The 20,493-nt window shown below is 38.7% G+C and overlaps 1 protein-coding gene across 8 annotated transcripts in view; it reads left to right on the top strand.

Moving 5' to 3' along the window:
* kcnq5a (potassium voltage-gated channel, KQT-like subfamily, member 5a) overlaps positions 1-20,493 on the top strand; it is a 68,354-nt gene continuing 47,861 nt past the window's right edge. For all 8 annotated transcript variants that reach the window (XM_028468475.1, XM_028468471.1, XM_028468473.1 and 5 more), the window contains exon 1: positions 1-489. In XM_028468475.1, the coding sequence (XP_028324276.1) occupies positions 176-489 (314 nt within the window). In that variant the 5' untranslated portion in view covers positions 1-175. The remainder of the gene's footprint in view (positions 490-20,493) is intronic.

Genomic DNA, 20,493 nt, shown 5'->3' with positions numbered 1-20,493 from the left:
TCCATGGTTCCACTCCTTCTAAACCTCACTGTTCTTCAGTCAGTGTCAGAACCGCTGAAGTCCTTCACATTCACTAAAGCAGGAGGATCTGCTTCTTTAGATCCGGTTCGCGGGCTGGTTTGCGGTCCTATTGGTGCTCAGAGACTTTGTGGTGACCGCATGTGAAAGTGATGCCATGCCGCGGAGTCACACCGGCGACGACAGCGGGGGCGGAGCGATGTGGATGAAGCCTTCCACCGGCCACAGGGCGCACGAACACCCGCTGAAAGATGTGGAGTCTGGCCGCGGGGCGATGAACAGTGCGGGGCTTCCCTCCGGGGCCGGGGCTGTGGACAGGAAGCAGGGAGCCCGGCTCAGCCTACTGGGGAAGCCGCTGACCTACAGCGCACAGAGCGGCCGCAGGAACGCGCGGTACCGGCGGCTTCAGAACTACCTGTACAACGTCCTGGAGAGACCCCGAGAGTGGGCGTTCATTTACCACGCCTTTGTGTGAGTACTGCGGTACGCGGTCCCTCAGGAGGACACACACACACACACACACCTGTTGAGCACACATCACGTGTTACTGCTGCAGCACATGGGATCACAGGTTTACTGGTTTATTTTGTACGGAAGCGGATTTGGGACAATTATGATGGAGAAAATAATTTTGGGCAAATTAAGAATACAGTCAAAATGTTGAGATTAAAGTTACAATTTCGAGATAATGTTGTGAATAAAGTCGAAACATCGCGATTAAAGTTGAAATATAATGTCAAAATTAAAGTTGAAATGTTGAGAATAAAGTTTATATATAATGTCAAGATTACAAAAGCCATTGCTGTTGTCATACGGTAATTTTCACATTCATGGGAACATAGTGATGTGATATATCGTTTCAAAGCTAATTCCACGCAGATTACGATTATGCCTCGCACGATTCAGGGGCCCTAATTTCCATTAGTCATTTTCTCATTTATTTGTGAGTCAAATATTACGACAGTTGGTGGTTCTGAATCATTGACACGTACCAATATATGAATGGGGCCCATTACTCTGTACGGGCCATGGGGGCGCCAGGGGGTCATTTCACTGAATTCTCGAGAACGTGGTACGTGTTATTCAGCGCGGAAACTTTCCGCGTGCCCGACCGTAGTTCATCTTTACTTGTTTCTTAAAATTTCAATTTTAATCCAACGGTTGCTTGGATTTCATAAGCGACTCCTGTGTAGAGCTGAGTAAAATAATAGATTTAATCCATCTTGGTTAGATTTCATTGAAATTTTTTTTTTTTCCACTCTAACCCCAGTGGTCTTGCGCTACAGTTTGCCGTTTGCAACGTTGAACTACTGCGCCTAGCAACCTGAATGTGCTGACTAAGACGCCCCAACTACAGTCAGAAGTTTGGAACCAACTTATTAATATCCAAGTAAAATTTGAAAGATCAATCATATGAATTGAAATTGAATCTTGATTAATTGATTCAAAATCTTAATCAGGATCAAATCAATTCAGGAAATTTGTGATACCCAGCTCTACTCGTGTGTGTGTGTGTGTGAGATAAAAAGATATTTTTAGTGTTTATTTTACGTTCAACACGAGCTTCTTTATCACATTATTAACAAAACTCTGATCAGATGATGATTTATTAGTCCCTCAGTGAAGACAATCTGTCATAAAGGAAGAGGGAAATTATTTAGAAAAACAACATTTATTGACTTTTTCATTCATTCGTAATAATATATTGGCTGTAAATCATATTGTGTGTGTTTGATTATTCACTTTCCTCTGACATAACTCTGTGTGCCACTAGTTCCCCTTTATCAGACTACAACATTTTACTCAGAATACTTTGAAAAAAACAACTTGTTTTTTGTGTCACTTTGTGTGTTTTGTTGTGGTTTGTCTGTTCTTTTTATTATTCATTATATTTTCCTCTTATTTTGTGTGTTTTTGTGAGTTGTTGGTAATATTTAGTATGATTATCATTTTTACCTAAAAAATAAACATTATAAAGCCCCATATTTATAATGCTTTTATTTGTTTATTTTATTGCCCTCTATATCAAGTGCCCCCTGTAGTGCCATCGCGTACAATAGGGTTACACGTACCCCCATTTGAGAAACACTGCTGTGTGCGATCGCAGTAAAATGTGACTGTTAAGCTTTTTATAGTGTGTTTTATTCAACACACACACACACACACACACACACACACATTGTCATATAATTACAGGTTCAGCCTGCACTGATGACATCAGGCAAATATATATGATAATTAATGGAGAAAAGAAACGAGGTGAGTTTAAAGATGAGAGTAGATTTAGTATCTTTAATATCCTGAGGGTCATTTTAGAAAGTGTGTGGATTGAGATGTGAGAGTGGTGAGTTTAAAGGTAAGATTTTTACATTTCATGTGGAACAAGTTTGGACATTATAAGATAGAATGAACCCCCGTGACCCTGAAAACCAGGAACATGTGGGTCTGAACATGGATGGAAGATAGAATGAGACGAGATGAAAGATGAGATGTGATCAGAAAATATAAAATGGAATGAGAGAAGACAGGATGCATTAAAATGGCAACATCTGATAAAAAATCAGATGTAATGACACTAGGGCTGGGCAATTTTGCCTAAAAAAAATCTCAAGTTTCGGTTGTTATTTTAATGCACTAAAAATGACTGCAGACATCAGATATATTGTCAAAAGTACAACTTTATTGCTGTGATTGTCCTCAAGAGTTAAAATACATAAAACAATCCCAAAATAAAAAGTAAAGGAGACTCTGTCATTCAACAATTTCAAGCTTTAACCAGATTTAAGCAAAAGTGCAACAACAACTTTACAGTAGCTTAAATTTTCTGATGAAGAAAATCTGATAATTACATATTTTACAACATATAACATTACAATTAAAAAAATAAATAATAAACTCATCCCTTAGTATCTCAGCATAGTGTGAATGAAACATTAAACATGCCTGTGATGCACACATAGCTACTCAAAGGGTTAACACATGTAAACAAAGAGGGGGCGGGCTCACATCGGAACCCCAAAAAGTACGAAAAAAACTGTGGTGAGAAAAAAAATTAAAATTTTAAAAATTTAAAATGTAATTTTTTTATTTATTTTTTTAAAATTTAAACTCGAATTTGCAAAATAAAAATTGTTTTTATCTACAAATTCGATTAATCGATTAACTCGATTTTTTTGCCCAGCCCTAGATGACACATGATAACATAAGATGAGATTAGATGAGTTATTAAATATGAGATGCAATGATATAAATAATGAGATGTAACACGATTCGTTAAGATGAGATATAATGAGATGATATGTGCTAAGACGAGATGACGCATGATTACATATTATGAGATGAGTTATGACAAAATAAGATGAGATATGATAAGATGAGGAGAGATGCACTGAGATTAGATGACACACAGTGACGTATGATTAGATAGAATATATTAGATACAGTAAGATGAGATGTTGACATATTATGAGATCAGCTATGATGAGATATGAGATTTGATAAGACGAGATGATATAATAATAAAAAAACATACAACTTGTTTCCTTTGTCTTCACTTGTTATAATTAATTCATCTTTGAGCCAAAGGAGTTAAAAAAAAAAATATATATATATATATATATATAATGTAGGATTGTGATTTTCTTTAGTTCTTTACATTTCATAGTGTGTTAGTGTAGTTTAGGGCAGAGGTTCTCAACTGGTCTCACCCTAGGACCCACATTTTGCCACAACAATTAAATCGCGACCCACTTTTTTTTGTTTTTTTTCAGAATTCAACCAACTAAATTTAGTTTGTATATATTTTCCTGTGCAAAAGGCATTTCACAGCATACATGTCAGAATAAAAGACAAGTCCAATATTAGAGACATTAAGTATTTATTCATTTTTGACCAGTTGTCCGCGACTCATCCAGTACAGGTTTGGGACCCACTTTTGGGTCCCGACCCACCAGTTGAGAATCGCTGGTTTAGGGGACGTTTGTACAACAGCACCGTTAAGTTTCTGCTCAGAATTTGTTTTAAAAATAAGGAATTAGCATTCAGCAGTTTTGAATGTTTAGGTCTTTGTCCTAAAATGTGTTTCCAGAGTTAAAAGCAATGACTTTTTTTGAAAATGTCTTTTTAAAGTGTGCGTGTGTGTGCGTGTGTGTGCGTGTGTGAGCGTGTGTGAGCGTGTGTTATTTAAAGAAGCACTTATGATCTAATGTTACGCTCTGCTCTAAACTCAGTGTAACTCTGGAAGCTCGTACAGATTTACAGAAGCTGTCAGAGGAGAGAACACCTCCTCACATGCTCCAGTCCTTCATCCTCCACTCTCCCAGTGAACCCACTGGATCAGCACACGCTCTCAGCTCGTTCACTAAGAGGAGACCAGTGTAACGTGTGATCGTCATCTGGCCCGTGTTAGAGCGACAGGGAAGCCCCGCCCCCTCAGTGACAGAGAGAGCAGCCGTTGACTAGTTTACTAAAGACTCCCAAAACTAGTGGACAGAATCAGTCTGTTTGATGTTTCAGTGAAATATGAGAAAAACTGCTCAAGAAAGTGACAAAAATGACAACAAAATAACAAAGACCCAGAAAGTGACAAAAAGATACAAAATGACGACAAAAAAGACAAAATAACAACTGATCAATGATTTTGATCACGTTCAATGATTTTATCTCCGTTAATAACCAAACCAAACATAACTGAGTCACATTTCATAGTGTCAGAAAGTTTTTGTTGTTTTTATTATTTCACTGATTCATGATTCATTTCAATTGAACTTTATTTGTATAGCACAAATGACAACAACGTGACGAGGCTGATAAACAGCACCCAGCAACGCTAGCTTAGAGTTCATTGGAGAAGAAGGTGAAGCTACTAGTTAGAAAGAGCTCTTTCCTGTGTGTGCATGGATGGATGATACACACACACACACACACACACACACACACTCTGAGTGTTGCTGGAAGCTGAGGAGGCGGAGCTTGTGGGCCGGATGCTGACGTAGTGTTTGCTCAGGCGGGACAGCTGAAGGTCAAAGGTGAAGTCTTTACATCTGCTCAAAAAACGCAACTGTTCACTACGACCAGTCAGACGTTTACCAGAGACAGCAGCAGAAAACCAGTGACGTTCATCATGGTCATGGTTCAGTCAGTGAGACAAAGCTCAGGCTCAGATTCAGATTCAGGCTCAGATTCAGATTCAGGCTCAGATTCAGATTCAGGCTCAGATTCAGACTCAGGCTCAGGCTCAGGCTCAGGCTCAGGTTCAGATTCAGGCTCAGATTCAGACTCAGGTTCAGATTCAGGCTCAGGCTCAGGCTCAGGCTCAGGCTCAGGTTCAGGCTCAGGTTCAGGCTCAGGTTCAGGCTCAGGTTCAGGTTCAGGCTCAGGCTCAGGTTCAGGTTCAGATTCAGGTTCAGGCTCAGGTTCAGGCTCAGGTTCAGGCTCAGGCTCAGGTTCAGGCTCAGGCTCAGGTTCAGGCTCAGGCTCAGGCTCAGGCTCAGGTTCAGGCTCAGGTTCAGGCTCAGGTTCAGGCTCAGGCTCAGGTTCAGGCTCAGGCTCAGGCTCAGGTTCAGGCTCAGGTTCAGGTTCAGGTTCAGGTTCAGGTTCAGGCTCAGGCTCAGGTTCAGGTTCAGGCTCAGGCTCAGGTTCAGGCTCAGGCTCAGGCTCAGCGTTAGTTCCTCGTAGCCTGCTAGCCTCTTTTCCTTTGATTTACATTCAAACCTTATAATATTAGACATTATATTAGTGGTTCGAGGCACATGGTAGTGGTAGAAATGAGCTTTTCATCCATTTTAGGAAATAAGTATTTTTTTCACTAACTTTATTATTGTATTTGGCATTTGAAAAGTTGTGGAATTTTGTGGGTTTTTAATCAGTTTCTGTTTTTCTGTTGTCGTCTTTTGTGTTTTTGTTGTAATTTTGTCCTTTTTGTTTTTTGTAATGACTTCCTCATTTATCTTGTTTTTGTTTTGTGTGTTTTGTTGATTTTGTGTGTTTTAAATGTAACTTTGTGTGTGTGTGTGTGTGTGTGTGTGTTTTTTTTTTATCACTTTGTGTATTTTTGCTGTAATTTTGTGTTTTTTCAAATCACTTTCTGTATATTTTTAGTGGAACTTTGTGTGTTTTAATGACTTTTTTGTATATTTCTGTTGTCGTTACTTTTCATGTATTACACACGTTAAATGTGTGTCCCATGCTATACAATTAGCCTCTGATTGGACGTGTGGAGTATTTTATGACACACGAGGAGACAGTTGTTCTATTTTCACCTTTTTTAATAAAATCCACATTGACAGAGAGAAGGTGAGGGCAGCATCCTGAGAATAGTAAACACAGTGTGGGAATGTTTGTACCTCAGGAGGATGTGTGTGACGCGCACACACACACACACACACACACTGCTCCACAGAGGATTGGAGCAGCTCCATGTTTGTCTGGCGGTGGCTGTAATTGGACCAGAGAGCAGAGTTGGAAGAAGAAAAATGGACTCATCAAACCTGCTGAAGTCCAGGAGCCACACAGGACTCACTTTGGTTTTAATTGGGTCAGAAAAAAACCTGCAAACTTTCAAAGTAAGAGATCAAGTCCAAAGTTTTCACTACACGGCCTTAAAATCCTGCCTTTTCTCTTATTTTGGTCCCAAACAGGCTGATTAATAGACCTAAACACAAGGAGCACTGCTATCAGATACTTTAGTAATCAAGAATTCTATTGATTAATCAGATAAAATATACTTTAGTTTAATTAAAGCTCAATTTTAAATGTGCAATAGAAAGTAAAACTTAATAATATTAGTAATTTTAATCTATTTATTACATATGTCTTCTGCAAAGTAGAAAAATAAAATAAAACTAAATAATAGTATTTATAGTATTTTGAAATTAAGTTAATGAATAAATCAAATAAACGAGGCTTTGAGGTCGAGGAATCCTTTGAACTGTGTATATTATATGATTGGTTCAATGCAGGGGTTTCCAACATGTGGTGCTGGACCTTAAAGTGGGTACGCGGCCCTGTTTTTGTCACGCTTCAGGGGTTAATATGGACAAAGTTTATCTAGAAGACCAGTGTCATTTTGGTCTTTTGTTGCTTTTGTGTATTTCTGCTGTCATTTTTGTGCTTGTTTTAGTGTCATTTTGTTGTTTTTTGCTCATATTTGGGTATTTTACTTGTCTTTTATGCTTTTTAAATGTCGTTTTTTTATAGTCTTAGCTTTAATTTTGCTGTTTTTGTGTCATTTTGATGTATTTTGGGGTAATTTATGTATATTTTTGGTAGGGGTGTCCTGATCCCATATCAATATTGGATATTGGTCAGATATTAGCCTGAAAAAGAATATCGGATTCAAATTTCTGATTTTTTTTTTTTTTTTAGCAATTCATTTTTCATTTTATTTTATTCAATTGTAGAATACTGTAGATATTATGTTGAAGGTTAAAATGTATGTAACCAGTTGTTTCATAATAAATGGGTCAGTTTTTCTCATCCCTACTGTTGCTGACTATTGTTCTCTGTTTAGTGACATCACTTGTGATGAGGTGTTACTGAGGCTGGTGTCTCATGGCCTCTCAGCCTGCCCTTCCTCTTCTCTCCTAACACACCTGACTCACATCAGTAATCAGGTAGGAGAGGGAGGAGGAGCTTATAAAGGGCTGAGAGGACCAGAAGGAGTGAGGCACAACAACAGACCAGCAGCAGACATGTGGGGAGAGTTCTTCAGCTCCCCACTGGAGATGTTTGTTATTTTAGTTTGGACTGGAGATCTCTGGTAGTCCTGTTTTCATGTTCCTGTATTTTAGAGGGTGGACACTGGGACGATGGCCCTGTATAGGGTTGGCCCAGTGTCCTCCCTACTTTTATTCAGTTTGGCCAGTGTCTCCAGTCCCTTTTAGTTTGTTCTGTTGATACTTTTAGGATTTTGGTAATAAATACTGTTTCGTAGCAACAGAGACGCTACAAACACAGCACGGAGGACAGCACAGCAAACAACTATATGGTGGGAGGAGCTTCACTTGGTGCTAGCATAAACACAATATACAGGACCTGGAGGAGTTTATTGTTACGTATTTGTGACGTAAGAGGAACCGATAAGCGGAATTAAAATACAAGCAAACAAACGATTCCTAGGAATTGGATTACTGGAAAACCGGTTCAGAAAGAACCGGTTTTCCATTCCTATCCCTATTTCTAACATGTCACATGAATCCAGAATTAATTAGTATTTAGTAATAAAAGTATGTATGATTCATGCTGGTATCGCATCAGTATCAGTATCGGCCGATAATGCAAAAGTTGTATCGAGACATGCTTAATAATTACTGTTGCTTTGTGTACTTCATATTTTTAGTGTATGGTTTTAATGTTTTTGAACTCATTCTGTATATATTTAGTGAACTGTGTGCGGCGGCCGTTCCATAAACAACACAGCTTTGGTTGTTTCTACGTTTCACAGTAAAATGGTGTCCTTTAGACGACTCTCTGTGGGGTAATATCACTGCTGCGGTGCGTTCGAGTGCAGCTCAGACAAATGCCTCTCTGAGGACTGCAACAGACGACTGCATGACTTCATACACGCTAAGCCCCGCCCCTTTATAAGGTGTGTGTTGCCCCTAGCAACCATGGAACCAGTACTGTAGACTTGTGTGTGTCTTGTCAGTGATGCACTGACTTTGTTACAGATGTAAAAAGAATAGATCTGGTCCTAAATGTTTCTATACAATTTTTTTGGTAGATTTTGTGATAATTCGGTGTATTTTTAGTTGTATTTTGTGTTTTTATTCACTTCCTTTATTCATATTGTCATTTTGTGTTCACGTTGTAATTTTTTGTTTTATTTTGTGTGTTTTTTTAATTCACTGTCTGTAGCTCTGTTGTCGTCTTGTGTGTTTACTGTGTTTTGTAATGACTCCCTGTATTTATGTTGTTTTTGTGTTTTGTTTTGTGTATTTATGTTGTCGTGGAAGTTTGTGTGTGTGTCTTAATCACTTATTTATTTAGTTGTTTTGTGTGTTTTTCTTTTGTTGTCATTTTGTTTTTTAATCACTTTCTGTATTTGTGTTGTTTTTGTTTTAATTTTGTGTTTTCAGTGTAATTCTGTGGTTCTTTTTTTTGTGATTTTGTGTTTTTATTAGTGTATTTTTGTTTTGTTATAAGTTTTTGTATTTTTAATGGCACTTGTTTTTTTTTTTTTTTTTATCACTTTCTGTATTAATGTTGTCTTGTGTGTTTTATTGTAATTTTGTGTATTTTTGATGCAACTTTAATCACTTTTTTATATTTATGTTGTGGTTCCTTTCCGTGTATTGCAGACGCTAAATGTGTCTGTCCCATGCTCTTTCCTGATTGGCTGATTTAAAATCATGTCTTGGCCTGCTGCACGTAGCGAGCAGTCCCATATGTTTGGGTTAGCTTAGCTTTGAGTGACGAGGCTAGCTCTGATGTGGTCTGAGTGTCTGCTTGCTCACAGTAATCTGGGCTCAGGACGACAACCAATAGGAACACTCGACTGATACAACTGTGTGTGTGTGTGTGCGTGTGTGTGTGTTCGTTCATGGTGATTTGACCAACCTAAATGTTCTCTAGACACAAAGTGAACTTCACTATAACCAAAAAATACTTGGATCAGGCCAAACAAGGTGTCAGTGGAAAGGTCTGGTCCTCCTGAGTCTGAATATGTGCATCCCACTCCTGGGCAGATGTGAAACACTCAATCGCGGTGCAAAACAATTGCTTACTTTGTAAAAAAAAAAAAAGTGGCACCAGCAGATGCGTTTTATTCCCCCTGAGTCCAAATATGTGGTTTGTTTTCAGCTAGAGGCTGATTTACCCCCTGGTGCAGGAAAACACCAAACTTCCACAGCCTCGGGAGGACCAGACCTTTCCACTGACACCTCATTTACATAAAAAAAAAAAAATACACAAAGTTACTTTAAAAACATAAGAGATGAGAAGAAAAAAAATACACAAAATGAAGATATTAACAATACACAAAATACATTAAACACAAATTACTTCTTAAACACTCAAAATGACAACAGAAACACACAAAACTAGGCAAGACCTGTATTCACAAGGCAAATACGTATTTTGGAAATTGAAAAAACTGGCAAAAATGACAACCTGTATCTCGATTTGTTGACAAGTTTGATCTTTTTACGAATGAAATTGAAAGTAATAATGCAGGAAAAAGAGAAGACTGACCATGAGGGAAGGGCAAGGTCACACATTGAAAGGAAATGTTGTTCAATGGTACCAGTCTGAGCCCTGGATCTCAATGTGTGGCCAAGTTATAGAGAAAAAAGGATATTTTTTGAATGAGCTTTGTCATCCTGAGAATGTTGTGGTCTCACTTTGTTGACGTGACCTTGACTTTTCGGCTCCAAAAAAGGTCGACTGCACATCGTTGACATTGTCCTTATGAGATGACATACGTGTCATTAGTGCTGCATTGATATATCTAGGAGGAGTTATAAAACAAAGGAGTTGCAGAAGAAATATAATAATAGAACTCTAATGAGAACAAAGTATTTGGAAATTAATACAATAATAAAAGCACATAAAATGACTTTGAAAACAACACAAAAGGACAACAAAATACACAGTTTCAACAGCAAAATCCTCAAGATGAGTCTTGATTGATCAATAAATCATAACGTGTTCTAAAAAATCAGAATATAATCCAAACATAATATAAATCATAACATGTACAGTATATACAGTAAGTAATAACTTCTGTTTGTTGGTTCAGCTCACACACAGCATATGGAGTACAAAGAACCATTTATTCTTTATTCTTCCTTTAAATCCTCTCACAGACTCAATAAATCATTATTTCTGAGTGAGAAGCTTTATTTTCCAGTGAAATGTGATAAATTGGTTAGAAACAGAAAACAAATATAAAAAAAAGTGTAAATGTGTGATTATTCAGTGAGAATGAGCTTCAGAATCAGTCAGACTCACATCCTGTAAAGCAGTGATGGAGGATGTTTGTGCTCAACATTAAACACTAAATGTCAACTCCATCCACAGCAGCGTGAGGGTCTTTAAAAGCACATGGGGGGGGTGTGCTTTAGTCTCTGACACACACACACACACACACACACAATCCATGGGTTTGTTTCACACTGAAACCTTCACGTCTCAGGTTATAAAGATGAAACGATGTGTCCAACGTTTATTTATTAAGTTCATCGTCTAAAAATACACAAATCGTTTGGAAGGAAAAGTTAACGTCCATAAAAAACTACAACAAAAACACACAAAATGAATCCAAAAACACACAATTTGAAACAACATCATACTAAATGATTTAAGGAAACACTAAACAACACAAATACACAAACTGACCTGAAAAACATATAAAATGAGAGCAAAAATACACCAAACGACAACTTTATTCTCCCATGTGCGTAAGTCAAAAAAAGCCGTGCAGTGCTGCTGTTTCTAGCTGTACGCTATTCTCCTCCCAGTTACGCACTGTGGGTGGAGCAGCCCTGAAATGTGGGCGTTTCCATCAAAATCTGGCTTTACACGTATTCTCCCGTCTGCTGAAGTTCTTTCCCTCTTACGTTCTTCTGAACGTGGAATAAGTGCAGCGCCCCCATAAGGTGAAACATTGTATTGCTCTAGAAATATGGACTTAGTTACATTTAAGCCACACCCATTCATAATATTGCAGAAGAGACTCCCAGAGAGAATCTATCCAAAGTAACACTGTCACACTGAAAGGATTGAGCGTTAGCATTTCTATTATGTTGTTTACCATGAAGAACTTTATATTTTAACATATTTAACAGCTGAGGTTTGCTTTGGGTTTCATAAGTCATGAGGGGTTAGCTTATGTCCACTGGATAGGTGCAGGACAGGTGCTGCTAGTCGCTAAGCTAACTGCTACTGTGCTGTTAGTTGCTAAGCTAGCTGCCACTGTGCTGCTAGTCGCTAAGCTAACTGCTGCTATTCACTAAGCTAACTGTTACTGTGCTGCTAGTTGCTAAGCTAACTGCTGTTAGTCACTAAGCTCACTGCTACTGTGCTACTAGTCACTAACCTAACTGCTACTGTGCTGCTAGTCACTAAGCTAACTGCTACTGTGCTACTAGTCACTAAGCTAACTGCTACTGTGCTACTAGTCACTAACCTAACTGCTACTGTGCTGCTAGTCACTAAGCTAACTGCTACTGTGCTGCTAGTCACTAAGCTAACTGCTACTGTGCTGCTAGTCACTAAGCTAACTGCTATTGTGCTGCTAGTCACTAAGCTAACTGCTACTGTGCTACTAGTCACTAAGCTAACTGCTATTGTGCTGCTGGTCATTAAGCTAACTGCTATTGTGCTGCTGGTCACTAAGCTAACTGCTACTGTGCTGCTAGTCACTAAGCTAACTTCTACTGTGCTGCTAGTCACTAAGCTAACTGCTACTGTGCTGCTAGTCACTAAGCTAACTGCTACTGTGCTGCTAGTCACTAAGCTAACTGCTACTGTGCTGCTCGTCACTAAGCTAACTGCTATTGTGCTGCCAGTCACTAAGCTAACTGCTATTGTGCTGCTAGTCACTAAGCTAACTGCTTTTGTGCTGCTAGTCACTAAGCTAACTGCTACTGTGCTGCTAGTCACTAAGCTAACTGCTTTTGTGCTGCTAGTCACTAAGCTAACTGCTACTGTGCTGCTAGTCACTAAGCTAACTGCTACTGTGCTGCTTGTCACTGCTAGTCAGGCTTAGCAGAAAAAGACACAGCTGTCCAAATATAATACTTCAAAAATATAATTAAACACCTAAAGGTTAATGAGATGCTGGATACAATCAAATAAGTCCAAATCTGGGAGGAGCCAGATCCTGCTCCGGCCCAAATGAAGCAGTGGATGTGTGTGTAGCAGGGACAGCGTTTGTTGGCCTTATGAAATATTTCTTTAGAGGATTTATCATCTTGGCTCAGATGAAGCTAAACACAGAGACTGAAGATGAATGAATGGAAAACATTTGATCCTCTGACGACCATCACTGAGCAGTATAATCTACGCTGTGATTTATCAGTGTTTGGAACACGTTGGAAGAGAAGTTTGTGTTCCTGGAGCTTCTCTGGAGACGGTTAGCATGGATGCTAACAGCAGCGCTATCAAAACCAGTTAGCTACGCTCTCTTCACCTCAACAGTTTAACTTTGTACTACTTATATATAAAGTTCACATATTTGTGCTGTTTTACTGTTAATATTTATATGTAACGTCTTCTTTTGAGCGTTTAGTGCAGGTTTATTGATCGTGAGTTGAACCAATAAGGAGCTCATATCTAATGCAGTGAGTACGGAAGCCTCAGAGGGACAATATACAGTAGGGACAAATATTAGACATCCTTCACATTAAAGCTTTCACTGCAGCCCTTCAGAATAAAACTAAACCAAACAAACAGCATCGGTTAGTGAGAAGGATTGTCCTACATAGATCTGTTAATTTCCTTTGATACAGACATATAAAGAATAGATCTGTTTATTCAATTTGTTACAGACGTACAAAGAATAGATCTATTCCTCTCCGTTATTCACAGATATATACATAATGGATCTGTTCCTGTTTTTCATTTACAGACGTATAAAGAATAAATTTGTGTCTTTTTGGACTCATTTTTGCTTCTTGTTGTAATGATGTATTTTTGGTGTTTTTTGTGAGTCTTTGCTGGCTTCGTTGACGCACACACACACACACACAAACACACACACACACACCCACACGCTCTCCTCCGTCTCCTGACCTTGTTAAGTAAAGAGGGACCGTTGTGTGGAGGAGGAGGAGGAGGAGGAGGAGGATGACATACGGCTGAGGGCTTTTTGAGGTAAATGCATGGAGAGCAGACTGAACATTAAAGCCATGACACACACACACACACACACACACACACACACACACACACACACACTGGGCTGGATATTGATGGCTGATTCTTTCTCTGATGATGAGCTTTGTGTCTCTGAGCTAACACAAGGCAATAATTTTCACTTTCTAATGCCATTTTTTCTGCTTTCACTTTATTTCTTTCACTCAGACCAATCACATCATCATCATCATCATCATCAGGTCACAATAAAATCACCACTTTTATTTCATAATGTCCTATTCCACAATGGCCTTTTTATTTCATAATGTCGTTTTTCAGCAGAATGACTTCGGTCTGTCAATCAAAGAACATAAGGCGGAGCCAGTGAAGTGATTGGCTGATCCTTTACACAGACATGAGCAGTATTGATTCGTGGAGACTGATCACTAATGCTGAGAATCCTGAGCGCCACGAATGCATCACACGTTACTGTAACACAGTCTCATTATTGACTCATAGATTGTCTTTACAAATGTTTTGATGACATTTCTAGTGAGAAACGTACCCTTAAATTTCACAGAATCCATTCAGTTTATGTAAACAATCTGTAGTTTTTTCGTTACAACGTACATTCTTCCGTGGTTGCTATGGCAACCTTTGACAACAAAAAACTGCAAGCCAAGAGCAGATAAATATCCATTCACGGACCGAGTAATGTTATAATTCTCTTGTTTTCATCTCCTAACCGTGGTTGGGGGACCCAGGGGAGGTCCTTACTCTCCAGAGCTGAATGTAGCTCCTCCTCCTCCGGTGTTAAATCCTCAGATAAAAGTGGAACCGCTCAGAAACAACAGCTGTGTTGGTGTTGGAGAACTGTACTTTATTAACATAAACCTCACTACCTGTCACAGTCACCATGTTGGACTGAACCCAGGTCTTAACACACACACACACACACACACACACACACCTGCTCCACTGACACACACACATTGGCCACGCGCATGCACCCGCTCCTTCACTCAAAATGAATACATACAAGCTCGACACATCTCACTGCACTTTTATTGCTTTATTTTTTATTATTAATAATACTTTTTATTTATATTCCCTCCCATTGCTACCACTGTGTCGGTCAAAGAACGGCCATGACCGATGTCCAGGAAAACTAATGGATCTTAAAGGATCAAGCAGAGGTCCAACCCACTAGCTTTGATTGACAGATCGAAGTCATACTGAAAAACGACATTATTATTTATTTATTTATTTAATTATGACTCTTTTGGGCTTCCATAGTTATAAAGTAGATAAGAAATCATGAAAAGGTTAGAATATTGTGGATTAATTATTATTATATAGGTTGTCTAAGAAAAGTCCTTTGAACTCTTTGCCATCTTTATATTTCTATATCTCTCTATCGTTCTGTCACTCTATAGTTATATTTATATAGGCTACTTATACTTGTATATTATGTACAGTATAAATATATCTTTTTATCTATTTCCCTACATTTCTATTTCTTTAGCTCTATTTGTATCTCTATCACTCTAAACCTATATATCTATACATATCGCTGTAGAATCTTGTATATACATAGATACACTGTACATATCTATTTCCCTATATGTTTGTATCTCTGTAGCTTTAAATCTATCTCTATCTATCTTTCCATCGCTCTATCTCTATACATCTCTCTTTATGTATCTCCCTATATCTACTTCTAGTTTTTATATTTCTATCTCTATTTGAATTCTCTATCTGTATCTCTAAAGCTCTACATCACTTTTATATCAATCTATTTATGCATCGCTCTATATATCGTTTTCTATAGCTCTATAAATTTCTATTTCTATAGCTCTATAAATCTATATCTGTATCTTTATATCCCTATATTTTTTTATGTCTATAGATCTGTATTTCTATAATTCTGTGTGTGTTTCAATGTTCTCCGCTCCAATCATTTTAAACTCTCTTCTCTCTTTACTGTACTATTGATTTATTTTGGTGAACAACTCATTCTTTGGTTCTTCCTGTCTGACGTGTGACAGGAAGTGATGTAATGACCAGCTGATGTTTTCATGCCCTGTTGTTGGTGGTAATGAGGAAAAACGCTCCAATAACTCCAGACTTAAAGTGACGTGTTGCTAATGCAGGACCTTTGAAAGCAGCGAACGTCTGCGGCATGTTTCCTCCGCACGCCGCGGATTGATTACCGCTCGGCCTGCTGGAGCTCCGGGGCTAAACAAACAATAGATCGATGAGTGAGTGTGTGCGTTGGATTAACTCGATATGAGACGTTTCTGTTTGCTGCTTGCACGTCTACTTTGAATTAATTCAGGACTTTAAACTGACAGAAAATACAGAATTCATTTCCTGATGGGAAACAGAAATGGCAATATTGATATTAATATTTTTATTATTGCTTGTAAACAAAATCAAGCAGAAATTACAATCTGACACTGAATAATTTCACAGATTTTGAAAAGGAAGGTTGGATATTGGATCAAGGAAAGGCTTTTTAAGGATTGATTACAGTCGTCTTAAAAGCCTGTGGCTAGAGATGTGTTCATCCAGTTTACCATATTAGTGCTAATCAGTGGAAAAACATCTGTAGATCCTCCACAGTTTTTACAAATTTGTCCTAAAACCTTTTAAATGTCCTTATTAGTAGATCTATGTGTAACAAAACACATTATTATGCACCATATTAATTTAATTAATTATTCAAAACAGGATTACTTTACAGTTTTAGAGCCTGTGTTCCTCCATCTTGAAATCATGTGATTGATGATGTCACACGGCCCCACTGCCTGTAAACATCCCATTGTTTTCTATTAGAGTGAAACTACTAATAAGAACATTTAGAAGGTTTTCGGCCACATTTGTGTAAAAATGACTCCTCCTATTGGAGCGACTGGTGCTGTTGGAGATGCTGGAGAAGATTAGAGGTTCTCCAACCTGTTCGTCCCTGTGTTTTTCTGCTTCCGAGAAGTGTCATGCTTGCTTTTGTTTACATTTGGTTTGAATAACACGCAATGATGTCACACTTTCGTTCTTTCAATCTTCATGTTTTTCGTGGCCCTGATTCAGAACGCAGAAGTCGATTAAAGCGGCCACGTCTGAAACGACCCGTGACAGGAGATAATTTGAGTGAAAATGTGCCGACCGGGAACATTAGGATTGATTGGAACAAGCGGGTGGTTTTCAGTGAGAAGGCGTTTTGTCTCCATCAGAGGAGGAAATGATTACCATGGATTTTTCTGTGCCAGAGGAAAGGTGAACCTGACGTTTCCTCTCCAGGGTTTACTGATTGGTTTTTAACTTTTCAAAACTTATTTTCACGGATGTCACCAATGGCCTAACATCCGTTTATCCTCCTTCTGGCATACATTTAGCTCCAAGACCGTCTTTGAATGGTTACTAAACAACGACAGAAGAGGTCACGTCACCTTCACGTAGTCATCACTGGTCTCACGGTTTGTTTAGCTGTGATTAGTGAAAAAAGTCCGTTAACATGCACCTGATTAATAAATGAATATGATATAAATGTCTCCGGCAGTTTGTGCAAACAAAGGTTTTCATCAGGACTGGGAATCTGGGAATCTGCTATAAATTGGAGATTGTTGTAGTTGTGTTGTCATGTTTTTTGAGTTTTTTTGTGATTTTTCACTGTTGTTTCATGTGCTGTTGTAGTTATTTGATGTATTTATAATGTTGTGTGTATTTTTTGTGCAAGTCCATACTAGAGACCAGATCTACATGTTTGGATTAGCTTAGCTTAGCATGTAGCGACCACTCCAGCATGGTTGAGTTAGCTTAGCATCTAGAGAACAGTCTTACATGTTTGGGTTAGCTTAGCATGTAGCGACCAGTCTCACATGTTTGGGTTTGCTTAGCAACTGGCGACCAGTTCCACATGTTTGGGTGAGCTTAACATGTAGCGACCAGTCTCACATATTTGAGTTAGCTTAGCATGTAGCGACCAGTCTCACATATTTGGGTTAGTTTAGCACCTGGCGACCAGTTCCACTTGTTTGGGTTAGCTTAACACATAGCGACCAGCCCAACATATTTGGGTTAGCTTAGCATGTAGCGACCAGTCTCACATATTTGGGTTAGCTTAGCATGCTTGGATCCTGCCTGAGTTCCCAAGTCGGGGTCCCAAGCTCAAGGGACGTTTTAGTGCACTTATCCGATTCGTTCTGTCAGATTTATCCTGGTTCCTAGTGCAATCGAATGCAGCATCACTGGGTTCGTACTAACCCAGTAGCAGGAAGCCCCGCCTCCTTAACCTTCTGCCGTTGGCTTACACTTCCTGCTTTGCAGCCATCCACAGGACACGCCCCTTTCCTTTGGCTGCTGTGATTGGAGCAGAATCGTCGCGTGTAAATGTTATTAGAACTGTTTCAGTGTTTGACAGAAAGCAACTGAACCTAATATCAGTTTTTAATTAAAATCTAAAACCAGTTTCACCCCAATATGTCCCAGTTTATCTTGTTTTATTAACTCAGCGAGGGAAAGATCAAAGGTCCTCACAGTTATTAATCATTCATCTTCTCCATGACTCTCACAATCTGAGGAATCTTTTTTTACATTTTGTTTAAAGGAAAATCAAATTATGATTGTTTTCCACTTTTATCTGTGTTTAGCTGCAGTTTGTTGGTGTTTATTTGTCACGTTTTAAAGGGTTTTTAAAGTTCTGTGAGACCACATGTAGGAACATTCTGAGTCTCATTCATGATGAACGTAATATCGTCCATGTACAGCCGTGCGGTTATTGGTAATTTATGAATACATTTCCATCTAATATCACTCTCACTGTCTGCGTAAAAAGAAGTGACATTTTTACAGTTATTGTGTGACTAACCTGGTATTGATGCTGTGCACATTGAACACCTGAGATGTTTGTCGTCGTAAGCGTTTAAGAAGATTGACCTTCACAGCGTCACAGCTGACTGATTCCCACGGTGCACGTTTATTTAGTCGCACTAATTAATGATGGAGACGCTTGTTTATTACCGCTGTTAAATAATATTGATGCACGATTTATTTTATTTATTGTATTTGGAAATTGAAAATTGCCAAATACATTGTTATCGTAGGAGTTCTTATTTTTCTTTGTCCTAGAACTCCTCCTAGACTATTAATGCAGCACTAATGACACGTATGTCATCTCATAGAGACGATGTCAACGATGTGCAGTCAACTTTTTTGGAGCCAAAATGTCACGTTTATGAAAAGCTCATCACAAGTGGAGTATTTTATGTCTTTGGACAAAAAGCTGTACGACCTACCAGTAAAAAGATCAGTAGGAGTCAAAGTTCATGACGTCACAAAAAAAACTTTTTTCCCTATAACTTGGCCACCAGGAACCGTTGAACAACATTTCCTTTCAATGTGCGACCTTGACCTTTGCTGAAGGTCATATTTAAGGTCAAGAACTCCTCAGAAAAGTGAACAGTGAGACCTCAACGCCCTCAGAACGACGTAGCTCAGCCAAAACTTGGCCACTAATTGAGATCCAGTGCTCAGACTGGTACCATTGAACAACATTTCCATTCAATATGTGACCTTGACATTTGTGCAAGGTCATATTTAAGGTCAAGGTCAGTCTTCTGTTTTTCCTGCATTATTACTTTCAATTAAATTTGTAAAAAAAAAACTTGTCAACAAATCCAGGTCTTGTCTTGTTTTTTTTTTTTTTGTTTTTTTTAATTTTTGATAATATTTGAAACCAATATTCTTCATCATAATTTTTTTTCTTATGTAGTGTCATAGAAATTCATGTGCAATGTAAATAAATGTGCGTGTGGTTTGGCTGGAAATTTGAAAAAAAAAAAAATGCTCCTGGAGCATTAAAGACATGACCAGTCTGTACTATTAAATCTCCATGTAAAAATCTATGCTATGCTCACTGGCTACTTAATACTCGATTTAGCTCTACAATAACAACACAGCAAACACAAAAACACAAAACGACCCCCAGAAAATGCACATAACTAAATGAAAATCAAACTTTATTTATTAATGAAGGATTATTCTCAGGGTTTGTGTGTCTTCAACTGTCCGTGATTTTACTCTCTAACTTCAGCCACTAGAGCGTGTCAGCACACTGTTTGAGGGAGAGTAAAGGTCCCTTTGGAGAGCTCTTCTCCTCTGCTTCATCGTCGACTACCAAACCACAGAGTTGGAACTGTCACCCCCTGTGGTCACAACTGTTTTTATCTTCTTTCTGTAAACAAAAGAGGTTTACATTGGCACCTTTACCTTTTCCAGATTAATTAGTGCACATATGTCAAACTCAAGGCCCGAGGACCAAATCCGGCCCTTTGGAGCATCCAATTTGGCCCGCAGGGGCAGTTGCAGACATTTTCTTTTGTAGGTGCTATGGTGTTGCTTAACTTTTTGGTGAGGTTGCTCTGAGATTAAGGGTTCCTCATGTCGGTTACCAGTTTAATTTCTACTGCAACACACATGAGTGACCACATATACCCGCTCCACAACATTTTGTGGTAAACACAAGGCTAGCTCAAATCAAATTCAAGGAAGGTCTGTGTGTGTGTCTGTGTCTGTGTCTGTGTGCGTGTGCGTGTGCGTGTGCGTGTGCGTGTGCGTGTGCGTGTGCCGCTCTCTCCTAATGATGCTCTACATTTTTCATCCCTGCCCCGGTGACTGATA

Source organism: Gouania willdenowi, chromosome 15, assembly GCF_900634775.1.
Source record: "Gouania willdenowi chromosome 15, fGouWil2.1, whole genome shotgun sequence".
Classification (NCBI taxonomy): domain Eukaryota; kingdom Metazoa; phylum Chordata; class Actinopteri; order Blenniiformes; family Gobiesocidae; genus Gouania; species Gouania willdenowi.
Note: the sequence above shows the minus strand (reverse complement) of the source record. Positions and strands in the feature narration are given on the sequence as shown.